This window comes from Haliotis rubra, unplaced genomic scaffold (genome assembly GCF_003918875.1).
Source record: "Haliotis rubra isolate DU_JTF1 unplaced genomic scaffold, ASM391887v1 Scf1325, whole genome shotgun sequence".
Lineage (NCBI taxonomy): Eukaryota > Metazoa > Mollusca > Gastropoda > Lepetellida > Haliotidae > Haliotis > Haliotis rubra.
Genome location: NW_025765254.1, coordinates 129053 through 151810, shown reverse-complemented (window position 1 = coordinate 151810; position 22758 = coordinate 129053). Strand labels below are relative to the sequence as shown.

The following is a 22758-nucleotide window of genomic DNA, read 5'->3' as shown; positions in this document are numbered from 1 at the left end:
TTGTGGGAAACCCATTTCTGGTGTGTTATAAGCAGCGTTTCAAATTCCCGCCTGCCCGAGCGTCCGGAACAGTTTATGTTCAGCTCGGACGGTCAAATTTAAAAAAAAACGACATTATCTGTTGTCGTCAGTTTGAGGTGTTTGAGGTATTATGAAAATTATGTTAAACTACTTACGATTGGACAGTTCATGTTACGATAACCAATCACAACACGTGTAATTTCAGTTTATTGTTGAAAACCGGACAGGCAAGTTTGTATCCGGACTGGTAATGTAAAAAAGTTACCAGTCCGGCTGTCTGGCTTGGAATGTTGTGAGCTTTAAACACTGTTATAAGGTAAAAATGCATTCCAAGTTCATTAGAAAATCACATCAGATTCCTATTTAGATTTAATACAATAATTAATTTACAATAGATATCCTGACATATGGACAAAATCCGTCGCATAGCACCACTACAGGGACAGAAACTGGTTGGAATCAATCAATAGTGTTTTTCAGAAAGTGGTCAAATGTAACATGTTATGTTTGGGGTGACACTTACTCAGTAAAGTACAGATTCTTTTAAACTACATGAGGAAAAGAAATAATAGAAAAAATAAGAAAAAAAAACATTAAAAAAACATAAATAAATTAAAAATAAAATAAAAAATATAAAAGAAATAAGCAAAGACATATCACTCGCTCTCTCATTTATAACCATGCATTCACTACCATAACATTGAACTAATCACTAACACAAGTTTTACATACATTGCTTTCGGATTCATTGAACTTTGATTCATTGCAATATCTGGCTTTTCCTACAAGAAAATAATACTTCAATTCTTTCCTGAAATGTGACCCGTGAAGGTCCGGGTTAGAATGTGCCATCAGTAACCCATGCTTGTCGTAAGAGGCGACTAACGGGATCGGGTGGTCAGGCTCGCTGACGTGGTTGACACATGTCACAGGTTTCCAATTGCGCAGATCGATACTCATGCTGTTGATAACTTAACATTTGATAGTTTGGTCTAGACTCGATTATTTACAGACCGCCGCCATATATATATAGCTGCAGTATTGCTGAGTGCGGCGTTAACAACAAAACAACAAAACATATCGTAGCTATGATACGGGCATGCATATACACGCATATAGTTTTCAAAGTATTTGTTTAAACGGAATGACCACAACACATAATCTCAAAGTTCTATAAAACACATGGGGTCTATGACTGTGAGAGTGATGCGTCAAGAACTTATGGCCAGCACACAATGTTTGCGATCCACTCAGCTACCGTAGCTTCCACCCAAAAAAGGAAGTCTGATAACTGATGGGCATCCCTGCACACGCACATGCACACACACATGCACACACACACACACACACACACACACACACACACACACACACACACACACGCGCGCGCACCTCTTGATCCGTCCACGTAGTTCGTAATTCAACAAAATCATATGCTGTCAATTTACTATACAAATTTTAGCTGCTGACGAGTCCGAACAGCGTTGCTGGCAGTAAATGTTTGCTTTTCAAAAAGTGTGTTTCGGGATGTGTGCGCATCTCCCCCTAAGCGCATTCTACGTGTGAATTATTATTAAATGGCATGAACCACATATATATTATAAAAAGAGGAGATTGTGCTAATCCTACAGTTTTTCGGTTCATCTTTTCAGTCATCTCAAAATGAGCAAGTTTGATCTCGAGTTATCTCCCTTTAGATGTCTCTAGAAGTGAGGTGTGTTTGTGTTAACTTCCTGTGACGTGCCGAGTTTTGTTTTGATGATTCGTGTTTTCGTTTGTCGATGTACTAGAACACGTATTATAAGGTGAACAGCGTCGATAGTGACTGCACCGTGGTCAAATACGGTCTCGCACCATGGGAGATGTTGGCGGAGATGGGAATCCTCATCCAGAAGTTTTACGAAATGAAAATCCAGCTTTAGTCACCAACGTGTTTTCTACAGGTATTTTGCTAGACTAACATCTCGTCTCAGTAATTAACGCATCCAAGACTTGCATGGGATTTCTTGGATATATTTGAATCATGGTCTGTGTGACAGACTAGCATTTTGCCTGTCATGTACTTTGGCTAGGACGGGGGAATGGCTTGGCATTGGGGTGAGAGGGTGGTCATCCACCAAAATGACAGCTTTGTTGTGGAGGGTAATACACCCCCCCCAAAAAAAACAACAACAAAAAACCAAACCAAAAACAACAAAACAAAACTACTCATAATTAGGGATGGTCTGGAGGAAATGAACATGTATATAAGTGCTTTATCATACATTGTCTTCCACTATGGGTCCTGAAAAAAGTTACCCATGAAGGTCCGGGTTAGAGGCGGGTTGCTTGTCGTAAGAGGCGACTAATGGGAACGGGTGGTCAGGCTCGCTGACTTGGTTGACACATGTCATTGGTTATCAATTGCGCAGATCGATGCTCCTGCTGTTGATCACTGGATTGTCTGGTCCAGACTCGATTATTTACAAACATATATAGCTGGAATATTGCTGAGTGTGGTGTAAAACTAAACACACACACAGTCCTGAAAAGAGTATATAACAGAGGCCCAGATGAGCTGCGTATCAGGGTAAAATGCGCATAGAAAATTTTCAGTTACACACTGAAATATAATTGTTGCATACCAATTACTCATTTAAAATGTTAGATACGCAAAAAGTTTAAAACAAATGGGTACGGAATATATTTATGAAAATCGGTTGCGTAATGAAAAAGACATGGATTGCTATCAAGTTGTACTGTTAGTATAGGACTAGTGTTGTACTGTCAGTATAGGATGAGTGATTTTTTATGAAATTATTTCCATTATATTTAAGTTGGTTTTGATTAGGTATGATGACATAAGGCAAAACATACCTGCTTAGTAAACTTACTCAATGACATAATACTCAGGTGAGTGAAATGACTGAAATACGCACATATTTGAAAGCAGTGGGTAACGGAAAATGAAATACCCACTCAACATTCATAATACCCACTCCAGAAAAATACAGTGGGTACAGTACCCACATGAGCTAAATCTTATCTGGAGCTATATATAACATAGGGAGGGTCATTCAAATATAGATCATGCGTTACAGAAAGATAATTATTCTTGGTGCATTAGTTGGAGTGAAACAGGCCTGGTCTTAAAAGAGGAATTATTTCACTATAGCGCTCCCACTGCCTTGTTATAATATTGCCAACCTGGCCCACACTGGGCTTAAGTCCCACTCCCTGGGTCTTAGGGGAGCCGACACCATTTTACTAGCAAACACCCCTTTACCATCCTTAGGGATCTAGACCACCTCCGTGGTGTAGTGGTTAGAGCGTCTGCCCGGAGAGCGGAAGGTCGCTGGTTCCATCCCCGACCGCGTCATACCAAAAGACGTTAAAATATGGTACTTGTTGGTCCCTGCCTGGCGCTTGGCATAAATGGGTACAACAAGGACTGGTCGGCTCGGAGTCAGTATAATGTGTCTGAGTGGGGTATTCATGCTTCACTGCAGCATGGTATCTCAGTGGGCTAGCACTATGAAACCAGCTTCAGTCTGGGCTAGTACAAGCAGCCGCACATACACATACACACGCATGCACGTCGTCATATAAGCGAAATATTCTCAAGCACGACGTTAAACCCAATTTCACCTCACCTCACCTTAGGGATCTGACACATCTTTACAGGCAAACACCCCCTTTACGATCCAATTGAATTGATACTGTTTTACTTGCAAACACCCTTTTATGATCCTTTTAAGTCGACAAATTTTTTATACCAAATAGGGCTGCATATTGCCCTGATTCTCATATTGTGATATATTGCAATAATTTAAGGGAATTGCAATACATATTGTGATATATTGACTGGAAGGTTTCTGTCCAAGTGCGTACATAAAAAATTCATAGTAGCTGTCTGTGTGTGACATCATCTTCTTAGTTGCTGTTATACCATACTATCAGGCTCCCCGTCCCCATTGTGTATGGATGTATGCCAATGGTTTACAGATAAATAGAATGATATAGAGCCTGTTTAATTGAAGTATTGTATTACAACAACGTTTTGCGAACATAATGAAAAAGGTCAAAGTATAACATGATTTTCATGGTCAGTGTTGTTTGCTTCAACCGAATGCACTTCAATGCAGTATGTAATTATTGTTACGGTATGTCAGTGATTCATTCAGATTCAACTCCAGTGTAAACATGTGTTAACATGAACTATTGCAAACTGAAACAAAAACATGATTTAGGTGAACTACTTCAGCTTACAATCTCACGTGACCTCCAATAACTAACATCCTTGACTAGAATGTCATTATACAGTCCTACAAGATTTATAAGACTTTGGCCTTTATGATAAATTCATAACATACCAGGATTTTCCGGAAAGCCGCCCAGGGCTGTACAAAGGAAATTTGGGGAAAATTTGGGGGGGAAAATGGACCATATATGAAACAAACAAAAATAACAAAACAATGTGAATTGTGAAATGGTCACTCAGAGCCAGAGCCTCTACAAATAAGTCCAAATAAAAGATTGGTCAAATCTTTGAAGGGCATTTAAAAGTTGAATGCATAAGAAAAGCAAGATTTATAAGTGTCAACTTCTTTTTCGTGAATAACACGACATTTCGGAGTGTATGCTTACTCCTTCATGACCTGATGAAGGAGCAAGCATACACTCCGAAACGTCATGTAATTCACAACAAGATGTTGACATCTTGACAAACCATAAATCGTGCTTTTATTAAAAGATTGGTCCATTTGAGGCCACTTAATTCCTCCAAAACGTCACATATAAAACCATTCCAACCCACAAAACTTAAATCAGCCTGTAGAATATTTGGCACTTTAGGTGCCACTTATAAAGACACTTCCACTTGTAAAATGTTACATGAAACCAACAGAAATAAAAGTATAATTTTTCCTTATCCTGACTCATGCTCTTTTTGCTTGTCTTCTTCTTCTTGCGAACATAGTGGAACACTTGTATCTCCCTAATTGAAGCTCCCTTCAATTTAAAATCACTAATTAGTATTCACCACGAGTTACCTCCTTTCCACAAGCGCGGGAACGAGGGCGCCACCTCTACCCATGTGCCTCACTCTCTCCTTCTTCGCCCAGTGAGCTGGACGTGAGAGCGCCTGTGTCTCCCGACACACTATATCCTTTGATTTATATTTAGTTAGTTACCTCGTATAGACATCTATAGAGGTTTAGCTAGTATCCTTCAACGATTATATATTGATATTTAGTCGTTTTTCTACAGTTTATTCACGGGACGCCGTGTTTGTTTCAGTGGATTACGTTGATGAAAATTCTGTACTATTGCAGATTACGTTTTTTATGCTGCTGCTGATCCGCCTTTAATATGATGTACGGCGCCATGTTTATTATATTCACACTGCAGTTGCGGTACTAATTTATCCAATTCTACCTTTTTATTATTATTTACTTTGCGTTTGGCACGCACAGCAGATAGGTCGCGTATGCAGAGTCTAGTATGACTGATACACGGAACCCCTCGCCAGTCTACTGCTGTTGGCCGACTCCCTTCCCGTGTGGTGTTCCGCTAGAGTGGTGGAGAGGTGTGGGACGTAGTCCGCCATCTCCAAGAAGCATCCTGCTTCCCCAGACATCCCATCGTCGCAGCAGAAGACTAGAGGGTTTTTCTACTACATCTCAACAACCGAGACCGTTCCCATCGAAGTTTTGGGCCTGTATGATGATCAGCCGGTCATCATACCGGTTGTACATCAAAGATTGACCGATGTCGGCACAGATCAGCATGCAGCCTGATGTACCAACGCAGATATGCGATGATCGTCCTGAGGGTCCCATCATTACCAACACTCAACGCAGACGTCGCACACCCAGGGCAGCGTCGACCTCTGAGGGAAAATCAACGAAGTCTACTAGGACTTTCTCAACCGAGATTGTTCCAACCGATGACCTGGACCTCTACGATGATCAGCTGATCATCATCCCCGACGTACGCCACAAGAAACGACCGGTGACAGCTACAACGACATCAGCAGAGATCACCATGCAGCCTGATGCCTCTACACTGATGTCGGACGATTTTCCGGTGGACCCCTCCATTAACACCGCAGAGATAAAGCACCGACGACCTCGTCGCAGACCATCCCAGAAGACATGATGCGACAAATTATGAACATCATGGAGGACCAATATCTCGCGGTAGCAGGGTCCGAGCAACGCGAAGGCTCCAACGTAGACAGCACCCCAGAGGCACCCCCCGTCAACGTAGCAGCCAGGACGATGTCACCTTCGCGAAGGAAGTCACGGACCACCTTGACGAAGGACCTAGATGTACAGCCTTCGCGAAGGCCTTCGCGAAGGCGGAAAGGACCTAGATGTACAGCCTTCGCGAAGGCGGAAAGAACCTAGATGTACAGCCTTCGCGAAGGACTTCGCGAAGGCAGGATAGATCATCACCTTATGCGGTTTCATCCCTAGATGTGGACTCGGACCATCAGACATCACGGAAGCCTTCGCGAAGGTCATATCGTCGTTCCCCCGGACCGGACGCAGAGGAAGCTTCGCGAAGGCATGCGCGAAGGACACCTGAATCCAGATCATCATCATCTAGAAGGACATCGAGGGACTATACAAGAGCTTCAGCGAAACTATCAACGTTCCCCTCACAAGTCTCCGAGAAGATCAACCCATAGACAAGTTGATCATCGATATCAAGTATAAGAACTACAATCGTATATTGGTTCTGTTGAATCCATGACGAGACGTATGTTCGCTGGCCTAAATAGATCTACAACGATCAATAAGACACTTATCACCAGACTTCGTAAATACCGACTTCTGAATATGATAAGATGATCCATGCGGCCCTACTTAGGCAAGCGCTTCACGATCCCACATCCTGTTATACACACAGAGGCTGTTCACGAAGCAAGCGCTCATATATATATTTATATATATATATATATATATACTAATCGGGCTTTGACTCGACACCTTCGCGATGGTCGCGAAGGCTAAGTAACTCCAAGTCTACTTCACCCAGAAGATCTAGAAGGGATACTTCGAGAACTTCGCGAAGTCTCCGGCGTTCACCGAGGAAGTCTCCTCCAAGGTTTCCATATACTAGCCACTCGTCATATATAGCTACTCGTCAGTCCGTTCAAGACGTCGCATAAGTTGATTATCAACTGTATGCCAGATGCCGTCTATAAGCCTACGCGAAGATAATTGCTTAGGCTATTTACAACACAGAACGTCGCTGTATTATTAGTCAACGACATTTCACAGATCTTCACAGAAATCAACTATTCCGTATAAACTGCTAATATACAATCCCGGACGACGATACGATTATCTACATGCGTGACCATTACGCATATCTGCAGACAATTCAATATCGAAATTGAACAGCAGCCTTGTTACAGCGAGTATAACTCTTAATCGTCAAAGTTTCTGAGAAGAAATATGTACAACAAGTTCAACGTTAATTCTACAATTATGACGATACATTCATGTATACAGTCTACAAGCTCACAACTTGCAAGTTGTTTATACCCTTATATATAAGGAAGTCGGAATTATATTCAAAACTGAAATTATTTTCACGACAACCAGGAAAATAACCTACCCAGCATAAAATTACAGAGCAAGATATTTCGCGCCGGAGGTTTCGCGCGGTTACCATTAACCCTCGAAACACGTGGTCACTCGGATAACTTCGGGAAGCTACGGTGAAGACCGACGTTTATGCTAATATCAACGACGACAAGAATTTATTCAAGGTGGGTTTTTTCCCGCTACACCGGTGACATCACAGCGCGGGTATTTATACAGAATCAAAATGCCTTGTTCTGATTGGACCGCGAGGGACAACGACCTACACAGAGGTCGATCTCTGTTCACAGTTCAACACTTACGTCACAAGTGACAACTATATATCAGTGAACGAGCAAGCCTCATTACAGTCCAGTTAACCTGAACATTCATGATTAGACTGCCTTTCTTCAAGTTAGAGACCTCCCCTGTCAAGTTAAGACGAGGGATCGGCAGTCAGGCGATTTTACATAAAGTTCAACGAGGACAGACACACCTGGTTGTGCACCTACATCGTCAAGGACTTCGCAGCGAATTACCTAGACGAAAGATACAAGTGGATCTAAATCCACAGCGTTTCAGACTACAGCTGAATTTCATCAAGCGACTAACACAACTAGATGGTTAGTAAACCTACTAAACTTCTGTTTGGAGAATAAAACGGAAATTTCACGCCCAACCTGGGGATATGAATATAGTGCTCCAACACCTCACAAGTGAGGTTTATGAACACGCCTGGATGACATACTTGGACCCCATGATACGATGATTCTATCAAGATGGCCAGCAAGAGCACTGTAAATTTATCTCCACCAAACCAAACAGGAGAAAAAAAAAATGCAACAGATTATTTCCTCTATCATCAACTTACGCAGAGTGAAGTCTCATGTACTATATCTCCATTTGGATCAGAACTGTCATACTACGTGCATATGCGGATGGACCTATTCCGACCCTCCATGAGCTTAATACTCATGATATTATAGCGCTAACTTCTAGAATTGTTCTACACAAATGTGATTGAAATAATGGAGGGTTTATTTCTGGAAATCCGATATGGTGGTTGCAAACCATTATCTGAGAGATATCACCACCGAGGACGTCTCAGGTATACACCAATTCGATCCCATGGTCCTCGCACAACAGCTGACAGTTCCTCGGAGAAGATAAGTCAATCTAACAGATTTTTACTTATCTTATAACAATACTAAATAGCTTCATGCTATATATAATTTACTTAAGTTCCTTTTATCATCACAGTACTATGATTATTACATCATACAATATATAAGTTAACAACTCTACAGAGTTTGTTATTATATATATTTACCTTAAGTTATTCATATCTTAAGAGTAATACTATGGTTACATGATAAATGCATTAGCTAACAAACTCTACAGAGTTTTTGGCTATTTTATACATAGCTTAAGTTAATTAAGCTAACAAACTCTACGGAGTTTTACTATTATATAGGTAACTTAAGCTAATTATACCTTAAGCATAGTACTATACTCATATTATTAAAATATATTGGCTAACAAACTCTAAGGAGTTTTGCTATTATATAGGTAGCTTAAGCTTATTCATATCTTAAGCTTAGTACTATGTTTATATCATATAAGTAGATTAGCTAACAAACTCTAAAGAGTTTTTTGCTATTTGGCTTAAGTATCATCATATTTCTAAGCAATATGGTTATATTATAACATGTATTAGCTAACAAACTCTACAGAGTTTTAGCTATTATATATGTAACTTAAGCTTATTCATATCTTAAGCGCAGTACTATGTTTATATCATATAGGTATATTAGCTATCAAAACTCTAAAAGAGGGTTTTGCTATTATATATTTCGCTTAAGTTTCATCATATTTTAAGCTTTATGGTTACATTATAACATGTATTAGCTAACAAACTCTACGGAGTTCTTGCTATTATATATGTAGCTTAAGTTTTCCTTCATAAGCTCAATACTAGGTTTATATCATAGCTAACAAACTCTAAAGGGTTGTTTTCGCTATTATACAATTAGCTTAAGTTTTCATCATATCTTAAGCAGTATGTTTACATTATAAAGGTATTAGCTAACAAAACTCGACGGAGTTTTGTTATTATATATATATAGCTTAAGTTTCATCATAACTTAAGCTCAGTACTATGTTTTTAACATAAAAAGTATATTAGTTAATAAACTCTAAGGAGTTTATTTTGCTATATACATTTAGCTTAAGTCTAATCTTATCTTAAGCTTAGTACTATGGTTACACTATAAACATATTAGCTAATAAACTCTACAGAGTTTTTTTTTTTGGCTATTATATATGTAGCTTAAGTTAATAATATCTTAAGCACAATACTATACTCATATTGTAAAATATGTTAGCTAACAAACTCTACGGAGTTCTGCTATTATATATGTAGCTTAAGTTCATTATATCTTAAGCACACTACTATACTCATATTGTAAAATATATTAGCTAACAAACTCTACGGAGTTTTGCTATTATATATGTAGCTTAAGTTAATTATATCTTAAGCACACTACTATACTCATATTGTAAAATATATTAGCTAACAAAACCCTACAGAGTTTTGCTATATATATGTAGCTTAAGTTAATTATATCTTAAGCTCAGTACTATACTAATATTATAATATATATTAGCTAACAAACTCTACAGAGTTTGGCTATTATATATGTAGCTTAAGTTAATTATAGCTTAAGCACAGTACTATACTCATATTATAAAATATATTAGCTAACAAACTCTACAGAGTTTGGCTATTATATATGTAGCTTAAGTTAATTATAGCTTAAGCACAGTACTATACTCATATTATAAAAATATATTAGCTAACAAACTCTACAGAGTTTTTGCTATTATATATATAGCTAAAGCTTATTCATATCTTAAGCTCAGCATTATATCTATATCATATAAGTATATTAACTAACAAACTCTAAAGAGTTTGCTATTATATAATTAGCTTAAGTTTAATCATATCTTAAGCTTAGTACTATGTTATATCTTAAAGTATTTTAGCTAACAAACTCTAAGGAGTTTATACTAGCATATTAACAAGCTTAAGTCTATTAGTCTTAAGCATTGTATTAATGTTATATATACTTTATCATAATAAGTACATGGTAATAACCTTTTATATGGCAGCTGATAAGTTAGCAGCAGGAATTCATCAGTTCAGTGCCTTTATGAAGTTCCCATAGGGTTATTACAATCATCACAGTTCAAATCACTAATTATTAAAAATCCAAAGTATTAGATATTCCCACCTCCGTTCCGTAGGATGCTACAAGCAAAAAGAGCATGAGTCAGGATAAGGAAAAATATGTAATTTTTGGAGTAAAATTGATATTTTATACTTATCCTGACTCATGAGGTCAGCCCTCCCATCCTCCCCAAATAACACTTTGGATTTCCCTGTAAATTCAAATGTTGGGCTCAGTATATGAGGAGAGAGTGAGGCACATGGGTAGAGGTGGCGCCCTCGTTCCCGCGCTTGTGGAAAGGAGGTAACTCGTGGTGAATACTAATTAGTGATTTTAAATTGAAGGGAGCTTCAATTAGGGAGATACAAGTGTTCCACTATGTTCGCAAGAAGAAGAAGACAAGCAAAAAGAGCATGAGTCAGGATAAGTATAAAATATCAATTTTACTCCAAAAATTACATTTCACAGCCCTACTACCAAACTTGTCTTTATCATCCTTGAGGAACTGACACATCTATACTAGCAAACATCCCTTTATCGTCCTGCTGAGGGAATTAACATGTCTATACTATCAGGGCTCCAGATAATTTTTCATGATCAGGAGTACGTACTCCTTATTTTTTCAATATAGGAGTATTGGAAAACAGTAAAAGTTCATTTAGAGTACTGAATGGAATTTAATGGAGTATCAGTAATGTTGTGTTTCGTTTCATATATCCACCACAACATTGCTACTCTTGTGTAAACAGGTCAATAAACAATGAAACAATACTTTTTCAGATAAATACGTCTGTAAATGATTCTAAGATCGTACACCATTGCTGTGGTGCGTATCTGCAATGTTTTCTAAATTATTTCCTACCGTATCGTGCTTATTTTATATCCGTACATACGCCGATACGGCCCTTATCTGGAGCCCTGTACTATGTTGTGTCTCACACACACACACACGCACACACACCACACCCTACAAATTCTGATGTCTGTGAGCATGTGTTTCAGGTGTGGAGGTGATACAGACCTACGGCTGGTTCCTGCTTGCTGGTGTTCTACTCCTTCTTTACCTGCGGAAAAAGTTCCAGGCATCATGGGACAAGATGCAGAAATCTCGAGAGGAAGAGAGCTACAAGAAATATGGTAAGCTGACATTTTTATTCATAGACCAAGTTTTAGTTCCAAGCCCTGTACAAGTCATCTAAAAATTATCAAATTAATGTTATGATAACTTCATCATGTTGTTTTTAATATAAATGTTTGATTTAGCAAAGGTGAACTGTAATATGTTAGGGACCATTCATAATTTATGGTGGTGATGATTAAGGCTGTTACGATTCACTCGCATATTCGGTGAATCGACCCGTAGCCCTTCATGAATTCAATTCATTATTCGTGGTCACCAGAACCAAATATTAACGAATATTTACAATTTTTTTAAGGGAGCATGTTTTACTTGAACCCTTATGTCCTTTCCAAAGTGAGATATGCAAGAATGGAACATGTACTAGCATTGCAGTAGTGCAAGTCATGTTAGTTTGCCAAGGCCGCACATGGTAATGTCATCAATAACTATTACATACCAAATTTGAGTGTCATGAGATCACTGGTTATTGCTGTGACAAATTGAACTGTCAACATGGGCGTTCCATTTTGTACTTCAATCATCTAACTACTAGTGTTGGGAATTAGTTAAAATCTCACAATTGATGATTGCTTCAATACCAACGAACAATCATCGAAAAAAATTGGTTAGCGTCATTGTCAGATTTTCCTATCCAGGTTGTTATTGCAGATATGTATAACATGATGCAACTTGCTACTTAAAAGTGATGACTAATATATCATGAACATAAACATCCTAGAGTCTTTAAGAAATATTCAGTCATGACTTTTCAGTTAGTGAAGTGAGTTTTCTAAGAATTAAACAAGTTTTCAGGCCCTGACAACTTGGAAGATATGTTCATTCGTCAAGTGTTTCAAAGACTAAAACAGCAGTTCCAAAATCGTTTGTGTTCGATTATGAGAAAATGTGATCGATTGCTTGGTCATTTGGTCACTTCGACCAATCTTCGATTATTTCAATTAATCGGAACACCACTATTAACTACAATATTGTATTCATGAATAATTATTCGTATTCGTTACCCAATATTCATGATACGTATCATATTTGCCACATAGTGTATTCGTTGCAGCCCTAGTGATGATGGTTCTTATGAAGAAGTGTGATGAAACTATGCATTTAGACTGTAATTTCATAATCTGTTGACTGATACTCTGGATGAGCAAATGTCAAGTGACCTGTAGTGGTTGCACCAATATGTGTTGCAGTAGCAAGTACCAAAGTCTGATATTAAGGAGATTGCATTTAGGGGGATCCACATTATATTCAGACCCGTGAAGATCCGGGATAGAATAGGTCTTCAGCAACCCATGTGCTTGCCATAAATAAAAGGTGACTATGCTTGTCGTAAGAGGCGACTAACGGGATCGGGTGGTCAGTTTCGCTGACTTGGTTGACACATGTCATCGGTTCCCAATTGCGCAGATCGATGCTCTTGCTGTTGATCACTGGATTGTCTGGTCCAGACTCGATTATTTACAGACCGCCGCCATATAGCTGGGATATTGCTGAATGCGGCGTAAAACTAAACTCACTCACTCACTCCACATTATGTCCACTAAAATGGGTGAGTATGGTTTTATGCCAATCTTAGCAATATCCCAGCAATATCATCTTTCTGGGACACCAGAAATGGGCTCCACACATTGTACCCATGTAGGGAATCCGCTGATGATTACTGTTAAAGAAGTCTTGTATCTCTGTCGTAAAACTTTCAAACTGATTGTTTACTCCAGATGTAGGTGTGGCTCAGAGCCGCCTTGAGGCCATGGAACAGTCTCGACAGCGTATGCAGGAACAGCTCAATGCCCAGGCAGAAGAATATGCAGAGAAACAGAGAAAGGTATGGGCTTTGTATTACACCTAGGGATGCCAGGGCATTGTGCCTTTTTGTTTTGATTGTTGCTCATGGTTTTTTTACCCTTGTTTGCCTTGCGCAAATCTCCTGGGAGACGTTATTATCTGTACTTGTAGATCACAGGCTGTTTTGTACAAACAGAGGTACAGTGTCATTGATCGAATTTATCATGTTCTAACATGTGAAATCAATTTTATATTTCACATCTGTTTCATTCGTGTCTGTCAAGAATGCAGATGTCTGTGTCTCAGTCATTGAGTTTAATACAATCAGTCACTTGATGTCACACACTGAAATGTTTTTGCTTGCTAAATATCTTTGCCTGGGGTGGTGGTGGGGTAGCCCAGCGGTTAAAGCGTTGCCTCATCACGCCAAGAACCCGGGTTCGAATCCCCACATGGGTACAATGTGTGAAGCCCATTTGCTGGAATATTGCTAAAAGCGACGTAAAACCAAACTCAGTCAGTCAGTCAGTCTTTGCCTGAGAAAGCTATATGATGGACAAATAAATAGAAAGTGGGGTTCATTTTTCGTTGTAATTTAAGTTTCAAACTTTACATTTTTTTAAATTTGCAACAATTTCCTAAATTGTGTGAAGTAGCACGAAATATAGCATTTGCTCGTCACGCCGAAGACACGGGCTCGATTCCCCACATGGGTACTAAGTGTGAAGCCCATTTTGGGTGTCCCGCCGTGATATTGCTGGAATATTGCTAAAAGCAGCATAAAAGCATACTCACTGCCTGATTTTTTGTGACAGAAAGAGGAAGAAAAGAGGAAACAAAAGATTGAAGATTGGGATCGTCACTTAGAAGGAAAGGGCTACAGATCCAGGTATAAGCCGGTATGTTCAATATATCTGTCATTTGAAACCATTCATCACCAGTGAGAGACGTAACGTGTACGTCAGACGCCTACCGTCTTTTTGTACGTGAGACAGCCTGCCGTCTCTTTTACGTGAGACAGCCTACCTTCTCTTGTACGTGAGACAGCCTATCATGTCTTGTACGTGAGACAGCCTACCGTTTCTTGTATGTTGGACACCCTACCGTGTTTTGTACGTGAGACAGCTTACCATCTCTTGTACGTGAGACAGCCTACCGTGTCTTGTACGTGAGACAGCCTATCGTCTCTTGTACGTGAGACAGCTTGTGGTCTCTTGTACGTGAGACAGCCTGTGGTCTCTTAGACGAGAGAGAGACTACCATCTCCTGTATGTGAAACAGCCTACCATCTCTACATATTACTTTTTCTTCTTTTTTGATTGATAGAGGACCACAAACTGGAGAAACGCAATGTTGTTGTTGCTCTTTGTGTTGTGTGTTGATTTCCAGAGACACAAAGTTAACCCAGAAATCTGTAAATGAAACAAATGATTAAGAAATGTCCTACAATTAACAATTTCATTATACAATTTACTGAGAGGGGACTAATGGGATCGAGTGGACAGGTTTGCTGACTTGGTTGACACATTTCATTATATCCCATTTGCGCAGATCAATACTCATGATGTTGATCACTGAAGTGTCTGGTCCAGACTCGATTATTTACAGACTGACGCCATATAGCTGGAATATATGTCTCGTAAAACTCAACTCACTCACTATGCAAATTACTAAGTAATTACAATTTCCACACTCAGAAGACTGGCAGTAAAACAATTGAATGGCAAAACAATTATAATGGCAGTATGATCAGTCCAGTGATCAACAGCATGAGCATTGATCTGTTATATTTGTAAAATACAGAGATAGTGGATAGTATAATTACACATGTATTTCTCAGATTGATTTGGATAATTCACTGGTCCGTTTATCCCTAAACTCAGCAATATTCCAGCCATATGGGTAGGGGTGGGGGATAATACTGGTTAACTGGTATATTGCAATTCGAACTTCAAAATGCGATATATAGCGATACATTTTTCGCAACCCGGTTCACCCAAATTGATCGGCAATTTCCGTGACCATGATTGATAATTTTTGTGGTGTAAAAATTACTCATAACATTTGTGTTTCCTTTATATTATTATCAATTAATATCATCTCAGTAGGGCGGTGGGGTAGCCTTGTGGTTAAAGTGTTCGCTCATCACACCAAAGGCCTGGGTTCGATTCCCCACATGGGTACAATGTGTGAAGCCCATTTCTGGTGTTCCCCGCCGTGATATTGCTGGAATATTGCTATAAGCGGCGTAAAACCAAAAACTCTCAGTGTCTCTCTCTGGGTGCCAAGTTTTCTTGTTTCCTTCATTCATTCAACAAACAAACCTAGACATGCATGAAGAGAGCGGAAAGCGGAGAGCGGAAAGTCGCGGGTTCGATCCTCGACTGCGTCATACCAAAAGACGTTAAAATATGATACTTGTTGGTCCCTGCCTGGTGTTCAGCATTAATGGGTACAGCAAGGACTGGTCGGCTCGGAGTCAGTATAATGTGTCTGAGTGGGGTATTCATGCTTCACTGCGGCATGGTATCCCAGTGGGCTAGCACTATAAAACCAGCTTAAGTCTGGGCTAGTACAAGCAGCCGCACATACACACACACACGCATGCACGTCGTCATGTGAGCGAAATATTCTCAAGCACGACGTTAAACCCAATTTCACCACACGTCACCAAGTGCTGACAGATGTTTCAGAAAATATTACAAAATTAAACTTGTGGACTAATCCATGCAAATTAGATGGGCATTAACTGGAGATTTCTGTTGGCGATGGCTGACTTTAACATAAAACCGTTGCCAGGGTGAAAAGGCATGATGTTGTTTGTCCTTGAGAATATTTCCTCTGGGGTCACTGTCGTCGAACTGTGAGAGTATGTTACCATGGTGACACAGAATCTTAACCATCTGTTTTTTCCTTTTACCGAAGACTTACCAGTTGCTGTTCAAGGGAGATAACTGTTGAGACTCTATTGAAATGAACCCTTTGCTGTTGATTAAGTTGTCTAAGCTGTTTTTGGCTTATTGTTGATCATTGCAGCTAGTCTGCCAAATGGAATACAACTTCGGTCTTTGACATCAGTCAATCTAATTTCCCTATGATGTAAATAATATTGAGTGAAATGTGTATAGCGGCGCTTTTCGCAATATTCAAGCAACATCATGCGGGAACACGAGAAATGAGCTTTACACATTGTATCCATGCAGGGAGTTGAACTCAGGTCTTCGTTGTGATGAGTGAAAGCTTTAACTACGAGACTCCACCGTTGCCCTGATCTAGGTAATATGTTTGAGTTGGAATAATGAAGAAAGTTTTCCCCCTTCCTTTTATGTTTCATTTTCTGAATTGCCACATGAAGTTATACTGTGTATTCGGAATATTCCTTTGCTCATAGGCATGTGCAAAGCTACTCACTCTTCATGTTCCAAATGCTCTGCTTGCTCCTCGGTTTCCCACTGCTCTGCATTCCCTTCAGTTTCCAAATGCTCTGCATTCTCTTCAGTTTCCAAGTGCTCTGCATTCTCTTCAGTTTCCAAGTGCTCTGCATTCTCTTCAGTTTCCATGTACTCTGCATACTCTTCAGTTTCCATATGCTCTGCATACTCTTCATGTTCCAAATGCTCTGTATTCACTTCAGTTTCCAAGTGCTCTGCATTCTCTTCAGTTTCCAAGTGCTCTGCATACTCTTCAGTTTCCAAGTGCTCTGCATTCTCTTCAGTTTCCATATGCTCTGTATACTCTTCAGTTTCCAAATGCTCTGCATTCTCTTCAGTTTCCAAATGCTCTGCATTCTCTTCAGTTTCCAAGTGCTCTGCATTCTCTTCAGTTTCCAAATGCTTTGCATTCTCTTCAGTTTCCAAGTGCTCTGCATTCTCTTCAGTTTCCAAATGCTTTGCATACTCTTCAGTTTCAAATGCTTTGCATTCTCTTCGATTTTCCAAATGCTTTGCATTCTCTTCAGTTTCAAGTGCTCTGCATTCTCTTCAGTTTCCAAATGCTCTGCATTCTCTTCAGTTTCCAAATGCTTTGCATTCTCTTCGATTTTCCAAATGCTTTGCATTCTCTTCAGTTTCCAAGTGCTCTGCATTCTCTTGAGTTTTCAAATGCTCTGCATACTCTTCAGTTTCCAAATGCTCTGCATACTCTTCAGTTTCCATATGCTCTGCATTCTCTTCAGTTTCCATGTACTCTGCATACTCTTCAGTTTCCATATGCTCTGCATACTCTTCATGTTCCAAATGCTTTGCATTCTCTTCAGTTTCCAAATGCTCTGCATTCTCTTCAGTTTCCAAGTGCTCTGCATACTCTTCAGTTTCCAAATGCTTTGCATTCTCTTCAGTTTCCAAATGCTTTGCATTCTCTTCAGTTTCCAAATGCTTTGCATTCTCTTCAGTTTCCAAATGCTCTGCATACTCTTCAGTTTCCAAGTGCTCTGCATTCTCTTCAGTTTCCAAATGCTCTGCATTCTCTTCAGTTTCCAAATGCTCTGCATAGTATTCAGTTTCCAAATGCTTTGCATTCTCTTCAGTTTCCAAATGCTTTGCATACTCTTCAGTTTCCATATGCTCTGCATTCTCTTCAGTTTCCATGTACTCTGCATACTCTTCAGTTTCCATATGCTCTGCATACTCTTCATGTTCTAAATGCTTTGCATTCTCTTCAGTTTCCAAATGCTTTGCATTCTCTTCAGTTTCCAAGTGCTCTGCATACTCTTCAGTTTCCAAATGCTTTGCATTCTCTTCGATTTCCAAATGCTTTGCATTCTCTTCAGTTTCCAAATGCTTTGCATTCTCTTCAGTTTCCAAATGCTCTGCATACTCTTCAGTTTCCAAGTGCTCTGCATTTTCTTCAGTTTCCAAATGCTCTGCATTCTCTTCAGTTTCCAAATGCTCTGCATACTCTTCAGTTTCCAAATGCTTTGCATTCTCTTCAGTTTCCAAATGCTTTGCATTCTCTTCAGTTTCCAAATGCCTTGCTTGCTCTTCATTTTCCAAATGCTTTGCATTCTCTTCAGTTTCCAAATGCTTTGCATTCTCTTCAGTTTCCAAGTGCTCTGCATTCTCTTGAGTTTTCAAATGCTCTGCATACACTTCAGTTTCCAAATGCTCTGCATACTCTTCAGTTTCCATATGCTCTGCATTCTCTTCAGTTTCCATATGCTCTGCATACTCTTCATGTTCTAAATGCTTTGCATTCTCTTCAGTTTCCAAATGCTCTGCATTCTCTTCAGTTTCCAAGTGCTCTGCATACTCTTCAGTTTCCAAATGCTCTGCATACTCTTCAGTTTCCAAGTGCTCTGCATTCTCTTCATTTTCCAAGTGCTCTGCATACTCTTCAGTTTCCAAATGCTTTCCATTCTCTTCAGTTTCCAAATGCTTTGCATTCTCTTCAGTTTCCAAATGCTTTGCATTCTCTTCAGTTTCCAAGTGCTCTGCATTCTCTTCAGTTTCCAAATGCTCTGCATACTCTTCAGTTTCCAAATGCTCTGCATACTCTTCAGTTTCCATATGCTCTGCATTCTCTTCAGTTTCCATGTACTCTGCATACTCTTCATTTTCCAAATGCTTTGCATTCTCTTCAGTTTCCAAATGCTCTGCATTCTCTTCAGTTTCCAAGTGCTCTGCATTCTCTTCAGTTTCCAAATGCTCTGCATACTCTTCAGTTTCCAAATGCTCTGCATACTCTTCAGTTTCCAAGTGCTCTGCATTCTCTTCAGTTTCCATATGCTCTGCATACTCTTCAGTTTCCAAATGCTTTGCATTCTCTTCAGTTTCCAAATGCTTTGCATTCTCTTCAGTTTCCAAATGCTCTGCATTCTCTTCAGTTTCCAAGTGCTCTGCATTCTCTTCAGTTTCCAAGTGCTCTGCATTCTCTTCAGTTTCCATGTACTCTGCATACTCTTCAGTTTCCATATGCTCTGCATACTCTTCATGTTCCAAATGCTCTGTATTCACTTCAGTTTCCAAGTGCTCTGCATTCTCTTCAGTTTCCAAGTGCTCTGCATACTCTTCAGTTTCCAAGTGCTCTGCATTCTCTTCAGTTTCCATATGCTCTGCATACTCTTCAGTTTCCAAATGCTCTGCATTCTCTTCAGTTTCCAAATGCTCTGCATTCTCTTCAGTTTCCAAGTGCTCTGCATTCTCTTCAGTTTCCAAATGCTTTGCATTCTCTTCAGTTTCCAAGTGCTCTGCATTCTCTTCAGTTTCCAAATGCTTTGCATACTCTTCAGTTTCCAAATGCTTTGCATTCTCTTCGATTTTCCAAATGCTTTGCATTCTCTTCAGTTTCCAAGTGCTCTGCATTCTCTTCAGTTTCCAAATGCTCTGCATTCTCTTCAGTTTCCAAATGCTTTGCATTCTCTTCGATTTTCCAAATGCTTTGCATTCTCTTCAGTTTCCAAGTGCTCTGCATTCTCTTGAGTTTTCAAATGCTCTGCATACTCTTCAGTTTCCAAATGCTCTGCATACTCTTCAGTTTCCATATGCTCTGCATTCTCTTCAGTTTCCATGTACTCTGCATACTCTTCAGTTTCCATATGCTCTGCATACTCTTCATGTTCTAAATGCTTTGCATTCTCTTCAGTTTCCAAATGCTCTGCATTCTCTTCAGTTTCCAAGTGCTCTGCATACTCTTCAGTTTCCAAATGCTTTGCATTCTCTTCGGTTTCCAAATGCTTTGCATTCTCTTCAGTTTCCAAATGCTTTGCATTCTCTTCAGTTTCCAAATGCTCTGCATACTCTTCAGTTTCCAAGTGCTCTGCATTCTCTTCAGTTTCCAAATGCTCTGCATTCTCTTCAGTTTCCAAATGCTCTGCATAGTATTCAGCTTCCAAATGCTTTGCATTCTCTTCAGTTTCCAAATGCTTTGCATACTCTTCAGTTTCCATATGCTCTGCATTCTCTTCAGTTTCCATGTACTCTGCATACTCTTCAGTTTCCATATGCTCTGCATACTCTTCATGTTCTAAATGCTTTGCATTCTCTTCAGTTTCCAAATGCTCTGCATTCTCTTCAGTTTCCAAGTGCTCTGCATACTCTTCAGTTTCCAAATGCTTTGCATTCTCTTCAGTTTCCAAATGCTTTGCATTCTCTTCAGTTTCCAAATGCTTTGCATTCTCTTCAGTTTCCAAATGCTCTGCATACTCTTCAGTTTCCAAGTGCTCTGCATTCTCTTCAGTTTCCAAATGCTCTGCATTCTCTTCAGTTTCCAAATGCTCTGCATACTCTTCAGTTTCCAAATGCTTTGCATTCTCTTCAGTTTCGAAATGCTTTGCATTCTCTTCAGTTTCCAAATGCCTTGCTTGCTCTTCATTTTCCAAATGCTTTGCATTCTCTTCAGTTTCCAAATGCTTTGCATTCTCTTCAGTTTCCAAGTGCTCTGCATTCTCTTGAGTTTTCAAATGCTCTGCATACACTTCAGTTTCCAAATGCTCTGCATACTCTTCAGTTTCCATATGCTCTGCATTCTCTTCAGTTTCCATATGCTCTGCATACTCTTCATGTTCTAAATGCTTTGCATTCTCTTCAGTTTCCAAATGCTCTGCATTCTCTTCAGTTTCCAAGTGCTCTGCATACTCTTCAGTTTCCAAATGCTCTGCATACTCTTCAGTTTCCAAGTGCTCTGCATTCTCTTCATTTTCCAAGTGCTCTGCATACTCTTCAGTTTCCAAATGCTTTCCATTCTCTTCAGTTTCCAAATGCTTTGCATTCTCTTCAGTTTCAAATGCTTTGCATTCTCTTCAGTTTCAAGTGCTCTGCATTCTCTTCAGTTTCCAAATGCTCTGCATACTCTCTTCAGTTTCCAAATGCTCTGCATACTCTTCAGTTTCCATATGCTCTGCATTCTCTTCAGTTTCCATGTACTCTGCATACTCTTCAGTTTCCAAATGCTTTGCATTCTCTTCAGTTTCCAAATGCTCTGCATTCTCTTCAGTTTCCAAGTGCTCTGCATTCTCTTCAGTTTCCAAATGCTCTGCATACTCTTCAGTTTCCAAGTGCTCTGCATTCTCTTCAGTTTCCAAATGCTCTGCATACTCTTCAGTTTCCAAATGCTCTGCATACTCTTCAGTTTCCAAGTGCTCTGCATTCTCTTCAGTTTCCATATGCTCTGCATACTCTTCAGTTTCCAAATGCTTTGCATTCTCTTCAGTTTCCAAATGCTCTGCATTCTCTTCAGTTTCCAAGTGCTCTGCATTCTCTTCAGTTTCCAAATGCTTTGCATTCTCTTCAGTTTCCAAATGCTCTGCATACTCTTCAGTTTCCAAGTGCTTTGCTTGCTCTTCATTTTCCAAATGCTTTGTATACTCTTTAGTTCCAAAATGGTCTGCTCACAAATCCTCAACCCAGCAATTGTTTTTGTAGGCCTGTTATAAGTTTGGCAGGCCTGTTATCCATTACAGAATTCAAGTCACCCAAATCCTAGAAACATAACACTGACACTTTGTAATCACTGACCCCAAGCTGTGTTGAGAGTTCCATAATCTATTTAGGACTGTCAAATCTACAGGTAAAACAGTTCTGGATTGAAAACACCGTCGTTTATCTACTAATTACTTGACACATCTGAGTATTTGCCCTCATATCAATCACCATTAGCTGTGAGACCATCACATAAAGTCTACTTCATATCAACCCACTGCTGTCGTGGCATCTGACCCTAATTGTACTAAACGTTAGTAATTCATAGGATATGGGATAAACATCAGTGATCGAAATAACGCACTGCCCACCTGCCCGAGGCTGACAACTTTCATGTCAGGCTGCCTGAAAACATCTCCCCAAGCCCGATTGTCTGGCTTATATTTTTAAGACTAATCTACTTCTTTTCACTCTTATCAAGTGTGCGAAATAGTTCCCAAATTTTTGCTACCCAGTCAGGCTAGCTATGCCTGAAAGTTACTAGTCAAAAGATAATTCACTAGACTGAAATTTGCATGTAGAAACTAAGCACAACATTACAGAAATAGATGAGAATAAGATATTATCAGCATGACACAGGTTTCATCATTAAACTG

The 22758-nt window shown here is 39.5% G+C and overlaps 1 protein-coding gene across 1 annotated transcript; it reads left to right on the top strand.

Annotated features, from left to right (window-relative positions):
- The first annotated feature begins 1810 nt into the window (after positions 1 to 1810).
- Positions 1811 to 15170, top strand: LOC124267627 (selenoprotein S-like). The gene is made up of 5 exons (XM_046702588.1): positions 1811 to 1964; positions 11828 to 11962; positions 13682 to 13788; positions 14564 to 14647; positions 15138 to 15170. The coding sequence occupies exons 1-5, from the start codon at positions 1877 to 1879 to the stop codon at positions 15168 to 15170; spliced, it is 447 nt and encodes a 148-aa protein (XP_046558544.1). The 5' UTR covers positions 1811 to 1876.
- The last annotated feature ends 7588 nt before the right edge of the window (positions 15171 to 22758 follow it).